The following is a 9,684-nucleotide window of genomic DNA, read 5'->3' on the forward strand; positions in this document are numbered from 1 at the left end:
CATCACCTGGGCGGCTGTGTCATCATTTGTTATAATAAGGAATAAGACCCTTGCTCTTTTTAATTGATTCTGAGAAATTCTCGATGTAATACTGTGTGAAAATTTATTATTATCACTGCTTTTAATTTGTGTTCAAAGATGAAGATATAAAATTTGTACGCACTATTTATGATAAAGTTCACTTTTAAGTTTCTTGCGTTCTCTTGAATTTTACGTTGTTGCTGCGAAAAATGTATTTACAATTGAACAAATAATTTGAGGAAACATGTGATTCAGGACAAAATACCTAAAAATATGATAAAAATAACAAATATTTCAGAAAATATGTGGTTGACAACAGAATGTAAAAAGATGTAAAAAAGGCCAAATATGTGAAATAAAAATGGCTTCTTTTTTGGCCAGAACATCTTTATTTAGTAAGGAATCGCAGATATCACGGTCAGGTAAAAATATGTGAAAACATAAAATCCTATCCATAATAATAACATAAAAACGAATTATTAACCATAAAAACAGTAATTCAATGGTGAAATAAATAAGACACGCCACAACAAAAACTCTACTCTATCACTAGAATGTCTCGTATTACACTTAGATGTGGCGAGGTGACGACACTGCATTCCATCAAGATTCCGACGAACGAGATTAGGAGACTTTTTGAAACGACCTTCATAATCGTATAATCCCACAGCTAAGCATTATTTTCTTCGGGAAAAGGAAAAGTAGTTATTTTACGCCGAAATACATAGGCAATGCTGTTTTTCAAATGGTTGAAAATTGGACTTTCCGGTAACAATTCATTCCAGGCAGTCACAGGACAAGAATAATTATATATAATACATTTAGTGAAATGTTGAATGAACAAAAATGATATCAATTCCACTAATTAACACAATATTAATATGTGATTAAATAAATGAGTGGTTGAGAAACCAACTCAGATTTTACAAATGAGAGATTTTTTACTATCTTTTCTTTTCTGAACCAAATTAATGCTACAGTATTGACAAAATTGTAAAAATATTTGTAAATTATTGATAATAAGGGTATTCATACAGTGTGCGCTAGCTGTAAAATACGTGGAGAATGATACTATTAAGTTTTCTCTGATGTTTATTTCACAGGGTGAATAAATTTTGTCGACTATATACATAATCAAAAAATCGTCTTGTTATTTATTTTTCACTTCTTTATTTAAAAAAGTAAAACAAAATAACCACTGTTTTTAGTGTTAATTTACAGAAGAATTTATTGCACAATATTCAATTGCAAATTGTTGTCAACATTTACAAAACAGAACAAAATAAGAAAAACATAACTAACACGAAACATAAGAAAATAGAACAGTATACAATCTTTAGGTATGGCATTATTCCTTCGTTAATAAGACATGTATTGTATTCTATTTGTTTTCTCCGTTCCTCACAGAGTGTATCGACTTTGTCCACCATGGACTGAATAAAAAATAATGTTTTTATTTATTTTTTTCTATTTTAAAACGCACAAAAAAATAATAACCACTATTTGTTAATGTTAATTTAATGAATAGTTAATTGCCCAACCATCCTATTTCAATTTATAGTCAACATTTACAAAACAGAACATAATAAAAAAACATAACTAACGCAATAGACAAGAAATAGCTCAATACACAGTCCTTTAGTTATGGCATTAGTTCTCCGTTAATAAAACATGTATAAAGTATATAAGTCAATTATATCTTTCTATAATTGTCTTTTTCTGATAAAAAACAGCTGAATAAGTAGAGAGAAATTTTAAAGAGATTGCTATCATGTTTCTTATTTCTTGCCATTATTTAATAAGGAATAATTTATCGATTATTTCTATCTCGAATTTTTTTTCTGAAAATGAATATATTTTTTAAGAAAATTGAACGAGTAGTGCTAAAAATTGAGATCCACTTTTGTCCATTCCAGGTTCTACAATTTTTTTCATATTCTAGACACAAAGCTATATCCATATATTTTGGATATAACAAGTATGTTATATGTTATCCCTCTTATACAGGGCTATGCAGTCTATAAATTTCTTTTATATATATTTGACGTAATTTATTTTGAATATACTCTCATTATCTAAATGACTTTTGCAGTGAGTGGTTCCCGAACCTTGAGTTATGCGAGAACCGTTCGATAAACACAAGTATTCTTTAGCCACTTATGATTTCTAAAGTATTTACTTATCTCAGGCCAGTATTTCTCATGTATGTCACATGAGCCCTTATGGTCGTCTATTATCTACACAAGTACCTTACACTAATAATATTAATTTCATCATTTTCACCCATTTAGTTCAGTATTGTCTAATGAACAGGTAAAAATAAAAAAAGTTAACAGAACGCCCACCTTGGTTCCACATTAGTGTCAGCGCATTTATATTTATTTAAAAAGTTTGTGCATTGTGCGCATCATTTTCACTTACCATCCTACACAAGTGTCCAAGTCTTGAGTACATAGATGGGTGGCTCGCGTTAAAGTTATTGATATTTTTTTTCAAAGAACGGGAATGCGAAAATTGTTGAAAAAAAAATATATATTTTTATTTTGCTATAAAAATTCGTATTTTAAGTATTTCACAAAGTGAGAATAACTAATATAAATTTTGTTGAGATAGGACAGTTATTCAATAGTCCACACTTTGAAGAGATTAAGATTACTTCATCTCAAATTTTAGATAATCTACATAACAGATTCGAACCCCGAATTATTATTTTTCTGAGAGAAACAGAATTATTATTACTTTTAGTTTTCTGGAATCATTTGTAGTGAGGCAATTGAAATTTGTTGAAGTTCTGTACGTTAATTGAACAACATTCTGCAGAAAGCAATCAAGTCACGTGGAGTCTAAACTGAGACATGTGGATTTAAAGCTAATTATCAGTACCAAATTCACAAATAAAACAATATATATATTGATTACTTCATCAAACAAAATTAAACCATGTTAACACGTAGTCTGCGTAGATTCGTAGATCATTTTCTTTTTGCATAATGCACTGGACCGCAGCAACTTGTTTCGTAATATAAGTAATTTATCAACTTCATACTTACTGAAACCAATGAACTAAGATAAAAGTATTTTTTTTAAATATTGATAAAAGGTGAATAAATAATCTTTAATTAAATATTTTGAGATGTTAAACTAATATATAAGCCGTAGAGAGTGGTGTATGTCTAAATTGGAATTTTGATACAACAGTTTAGGGGAAATTCAAGTTTTTGTCAAGGAATAACTACGTTAAAACATTTCGATTAGAAGCATATCCAACAATTTAAGTTCATTTGAAGTGAACCTACTCTGTTAATGAATAAATTGGGTGTTTTTTAAGGAAAATTAATTGAAATAAGAACATAATAACTTGCACCAATTTTGCTTTCAACAGCTCATATAAACTATTATTTTCCTCAACTTATAAAAATGGTTGAAATATTTTCTTTCAAAGCCATAAATGAAATATTGTTAAACAATGTTTAAGGTTTATTTTTTACAGCAAATTTCAACTCACCGGTAAGGACAGCAGAAACTGCAACCTCTGGACTGGAGACTGCCCCTTCCTGGGCCTAGCAACAACGAATATCTCCTTCAGATCCGGACAGGAAGATAACAACCTCTCTAGGAGTATTCCTCCTAGGAAACCTGTGGCCCCTGTCACAAGAACCGTCTTAGAAGCGTAGAATTCTTGGATCCGCCCCATCACGATAACAGTTCTACCCAAAGTATGCTTGTGTTCAACCCCTTCCCAAAAATTACGATACGCTTTCAAGCAGGCATTCCAAAATAACTATTTATAAATCACACCCCCTGTAGTCTCTACAAGAGTTCAGTGCCAGTCCCTGTGTCTAGCAGACGCTCAGCTTTTCTCATCTGTGATGTCACTGTAACGTATTTTTCAAGAACAAAGGCCTTTGTCCTTGAAGATCTCTTTTGTTCCTAGTTCCTTTGTCTAGAGGATTGTTTTGGATATTCTTACCAGGTACTTATTTATTAATTATGAAGTGTCTACAAAATGTGATTTGTCAGTGATAAATCACTTAACTTTATTTAATTATGTAAATTTAATATTGTGCTAGTTGGAATTCGATGTTTTTGCATAGTTAAACTTTTATTTTGACCATTATACATAATATTACGGTGACTCTAAAAGGTGCAAGTGTGGAGCTTCATTAACCTACCAATGTGATCCAGCCCAGAAGCCCACTGAGGATGAGGCCATGGTCGTAGTCAATAGCTCCCATGAGGACGGTCATTATTAAAATGACAGCTAACCCACTGTAATGGTAAACCACGCCTATTAAACATAAGATCCCAACCTACCGATCTCTATCTCCCAACCTAAAGAACTGTCTCCTTTGAAAAATCTAATGCTGTCCGAAAAACCTCATTTTGGAATTCCTTACCGATATCCATCCGTAAGGCTTCCTCCTTAACCTCATTCAAACATCAACTATATATCTCCCAGACTATCAAACTTCCGTGAACTTGTCGTGTATGATAATGTAGCCAGACAAATGCTGTTAAAACTGTTCATAATTGCTATTCTTAGGAGACCAAGTGACCCAGAATAAAGATTAATTTTTCATTTCATTTTAAAAAGGCTGAATTAAGGTCCAGAGAGGTGCCTTTTCTTCCCATTCCCGTTTCTATGAGATTTAATGGTCTCCGAACTTCACAAGACGTGGAAAACCCTCCAGCTGAAAAAGTCGCCAAGACTAAAAAGCCAGCTCCAAAGCGACCACCGCCAATTATATAATTACTAACCGTTTTTCTGACTTCTGTCAAGCACTAACATAACCAGGTTCTGGACCACCTCATCAAGGGAGTAAACCTGTATCTACCTAGAACAACAACAACTGCCCCTTGTGTTGTCTGTTGAGTTGACCGTATTCCAGAGGACTGCGTACAATATTCTAGTCACCCTTTTTGCCAGACAGGCTCTCCTGCTAACCTCTGGTTCCGATTCACCGTTTCCATCTATTGTCGACCCCAGGTATTTGAAGGAGTCTTACAACACTTCCATTTATCTGAAGGTCCGTGGCCTCTTTGCAGTTTACTGGCTGGTACTAGGTCTTATCAAAATTTATTTGTAGACCCCACAGGTTAAATTCTTTTTTCAGGGTTTTCAGCGCTTTTTCCATGCCATTTCTGCTTTATGTGACCACTGCTTGGTCGTTGGCGGAGAACAGCATATATCCGTTGATGTCAATGCCTTCCCCTTCTCATGGCGCGCCTCTCCTTTATTGCCTGTTGTAAATAAATTTTAAACAGGGTTGGGGACATACTGCATCCTTGCTTATCCCGAGGACGCAGAAAAAGCCTCAGACAAGTAAGAGCCAAGCTTCACTCTGTATTCGTCTTCTGTGTATATACTCCTCACTGCACTTATTAAGGCAATACTAAGAGATTCCAGCACTCTTAAAAAATTCCCACATTTTATGCCTTGGTGCACTGTCTATGAGCCTAATCTAGGTCTATAAAAGCTTTGTACAGCTCTTCCTTTCATCAATCGTTTTTCTATTAGCTCCCTTAGGACAAATATGCTATCCGTACAAGATCTGGCTGCAGTGAAGCCAAACAATTGATCCGGGGTAACAAACTCCTCTTCTTATTTATCCTTCAGAGTTCTTGCAATTATCCTTAATATAGATTTATCCTGTAGATTATCCTGTAATTATCCTGTACCCTCTGTATATATAAGAGATAGAACGTATATACATCGAGGGTAAGTCAATATTTATCCACTATTAACTTATATTTTTGTTTATGTTGGTAGCACTGTTTTGCGTTGATGACGCTTAGTTTATTTGTTTTTATGTCTATGCAAGATCCAAGCTGCTAGGTTAGTTTCGCTATAGCTGTCGTGCTGTTAATCATGGCTGCTCCGCTTTCTATTTGCACCCAAGAAGAGCAACGTTCAGTGAAAAGGCGCAGTAGTTTTTTAGTAGCAACAGATACATAACATAACAATAATTTTAGAAGTATTGTCGAGCCCTCACTTAACAACGCCGCAGAAACCTGGACACTTAACTCTACTCCAAACTACAAGCGGCTGAGATGGATTTGAGGAGGAAGACTGGTGGGATGGAGAGAAGTGGAGGGATGCTCTAACTTAACCAGGCAACCCATTGAGGGCTAAAACCTGCAAAAGTAAAATAAAGTAAAAAAATGAGCTGTTTAACAGTGCTCTGGAATAATAAACTACTTGGGTTAGTATTATTTGAATGCAAGAAAAGTGAATAAATAAAACAACAATTACTAATAAATACAAAATTAAGTTATTTTTGTTATTGTAGTTTCTGGTTAGATTTATTTCTTTCAATTGTAAATTCCTTTAATGTAAAGAGACCTTGTCCAAGAATAAATGTTATTGTATCATCTTCTTCTGGCACGACAGACCGTGGAGGTCCAAGGCTTCCCGTGATGTACTACGGAAATACATTTGCGCGTTTCTTGATGAGGTTTTCATAGGGTGGGTTCGTCACTCACACGCCCATTTTTGTGAGTGCCACCCATTGGCTAACGGGCCTCACAAATTCCCGGGGGGGAGGGTGGCTGTGAGTGAGTATTATGTAATTATATGCTTAACTCCCAACCTTTGGATTGGTAGACTGGCGCGCTACCACGCTGCTACCGTCTTGTCTATTGTTATTTTATATTTTAAATAAATTATTGTATCTTGGACCTTATATTTAAAAAAAATTGAGTAAGTAATAACTTTAGCAATCATTACTTTCGGATTCTTTAATACATAATGTAAATAAAAAATACTATAACATCAAATGTTTAAAAATACAAATTATTAAACGGCCATGACATTATTAGCAACTTGGAAATTTCGGACTGTTAAAAATATGCTGAAAATGAGTACATTGCGTCCGATAACAACGTTTTGTAAGATTACAATACGTATACACTTATATAATATATATAATTCGTGATAATATCTGTCTTTAAGAAGAAGTATGATTACAAAACTACAAAAAATTGAACATTAGACAGTTGATACAATAAATGATGATATGCCATAAAGGATAAAATTATCGGAACTTACATTTGCGTTGAAAGGTTTTAATATCATAAGAAATCTGAGTAATATATATGGCTAATGCGAAAGTGCAGAGTTGCAAAGTTTAGTTATACAAAATTTAGTTACGGGTAATGACTGCATGTGTAGGTCATTACTTACTCATACTAAATCAACACAGGCGATAATAATTAATTGAAGCAAGTTACTGGGTTTTATACTCTAGTGATATTACCGATAATTTTATCATTTACTTTAGCCTGTCACAAGTCCTAAGTGTAGAATTTTAATTTATTTAAATTTTACGTTGTTAGTATATTATTCCATTATGGACTGCAATAATATTGATTAAGGGAATAACAATTTACGGATGTTGTTTAAGTTCTCATATTCATATTTCTGTTAGGACGTCTTAGGATCCCTGGTCGCTCAGTGAGTGGGGTCCTATGATCCAATCAGAGTAGTCCAGTAAAATTGCATGTTAGCTTAGAAATTATTCTAAAATATTTTTTTGTCAATGGATTCTGATACAAAACTGTTTTCAAAAGACAATGGTAATAACTTTATCACACTCTGTGATCCGCAGGCCTAATTTAGCAAGGTTTACAGAATGGCTGCGGTATATTCTTAGGTTTATAGTCAATAACACAACTAACTAAAGAATTGCTTGCAGCTAAACTAGATAAATTGGTAAAATTTAAAGAATTACATTGCACAAATTCTTATATATAACAAATATGCAGGTTGAGATTCATATCATCTTAAATTTTAAAGTAAACCTATTTTTATGTGACTGATGTGTCGAATGGCAGTGCAGTGCATTTGGTGTTTACCAAGAAACACCTTGACAATGAAGAGTTTCAATTTTTTTTTTTTTTATGAGCTTATTTTGATCAAAAGTAAAAGTTTCCAGTTTCGTTATTTTGTTTTATGTGTATTTCTTTAGAATTACGTTTTTTTTTTTTTTAAATACAATATTTTTTCAACAGCTAATGCCCATTTTCTGTTGAAAAATAATTCACATTTTTTCTTAAACCATACAATATTAACGAAAATTGTTCTTGAATTATTCCAGGTCACAACAATGGAGGTTTATTTTATTCAAAAACAAACAAACATTTTCGCTCATTTTTTATTTAACAGTCAATATCTTGAAAATTGCTCAGCGTACAATAAACAGTAAACCTTTTTTCAAATTAGAATAAATTTTCTGATATTTCGACCCTTATAGAACTCTTCATGTTCAATATTTTCATAGGTACAGTTTTTCAAAAACAATTTTTTATTTTAAAATAATGAGGAAAAATAATTTATGAATATATTTTGGCAAATATGAAAATTACTGTTCCTAGGACAATAATCATTATAAACTATTTCATCTTGGATATTTTTTATTAACATCAAAAAGAGCCTTAATAGAATTTGTAACGTTTTTGCGACCACCTTACTATTTACTGTACACAAATTTCGAATATTCCTAGGATAGAGCTACCTTCAATTATGAATTTATCACTAAGCCCTGTTTAGGAAATTGTTGAGAGGGATGATAGGAAACAATCCCGTAAATACACGATTATCATTGCTAATTTAATAATGCAGGGACCCTGTTGATATTGTACTGAATAATGCACCTTTATAGGCTGTGTTGTTTAGGTAAATTAGCTCTTTTGCTCTTCTATAATTACCCTATAAGGATAACTCTCTTAAATGTCTTTCATACCTCTCTAAACCTTCCTCATTCTCCTCATACAAGAAGTTAATTATTTCGTAATGTAACCTTTATCCCCGACAGGGACGCTATTTGTTTGATGGGTTTGGTAATTTAATGTGAAACTAAATACGCCGTTTAAGCATATTACTGCAAGCAAATAAGGGCTAAATAAATGGTTGGATTATATGATGTTTGTTAGCTCTTTCATATTTACCCTATGAACTGTCCATTGTTCAGAATTCTCAATTATCTTTCATACCTCCATAATACGTAATCAATTTCAATTTAATTATTCCTCATACAAGAAGATAATTAATTTACCTCTTAGCTTCGTCGGGGCCGATATATTTAGTGAAATGACCAAGGAGAATTGTCCTCTTCCATTTACTTCATTGACACAATAAATAGGCTAGTTCCATTTTCTTCCCTTTTATCTCTCTGTTTTATCCATGAAAAGTCTTACTCTACTCAATCATACCAAAATGCTTATTAACGATGAAAAAATTAACTTCACTGATAGGGTAGCCTTATATGTCTGACTGACACATTCCCCAAATGGTGGATAAATAAATAGTATAGATAGTAAACACATGATGGAAGTGCTTTAATTTGATTTGGACTATGATCATGGAGTTTATGATCCTTAAACAATATTGATACCAGAAACATTGACAGGTTCAGCGGAGTAAGTGCCCAAGAAATAGAGGATAGGGCTGATATACTCATGGGATGGATAAACTACTCAGCTAAAACCCCTTCAACCAAAATATTGTAGTTGGTTATCATTCAAATAATTCCTTCATCATGTTACTTTGCTTATAAAATACTACTATCGCATTATAAAGCTTGATCAACAATATAATATTTTTTTATTTCTATTCCTCACATATACATAAAATTTGGAAGTGGGTTCCTAAAAAAAAATATATAT

General features: G+C 32.7%; 1 protein-coding gene across 1 annotated transcript in view; it reads right to left on the reverse strand.

The window, feature by feature from the left end:
- Window positions 1-3,875, reverse strand: part of LOC106681182 (putative fatty acyl-CoA reductase CG8303) — a 118,873-nt gene extending 114,998 nt beyond the window's left edge. The window contains exon 1 of the mRNA XM_067046317.1: window positions 3,527-3,875. Within this exon, the coding sequence (XP_066902418.1) occupies window positions 3,527-3,715 (189 nt within the window). The 5' untranslated portion in view covers window positions 3,716-3,875. The remainder of the gene's footprint in view (window positions 1-3,526) is intronic.
- Window positions 3,876-9,684: the final 5,809 nt, after the last annotated feature.

The sequence above is a fragment of the Halyomorpha halys genome, unplaced genomic scaffold, assembly GCF_000696795.3.
Source record: "Halyomorpha halys isolate HHAL.00 unplaced genomic scaffold, Hhal_1.1 Scaffold316.1, whole genome shotgun sequence".
Taxonomy (NCBI): Eukaryota; Metazoa; Arthropoda; class Insecta; order Hemiptera; family Pentatomidae; genus Halyomorpha; species Halyomorpha halys.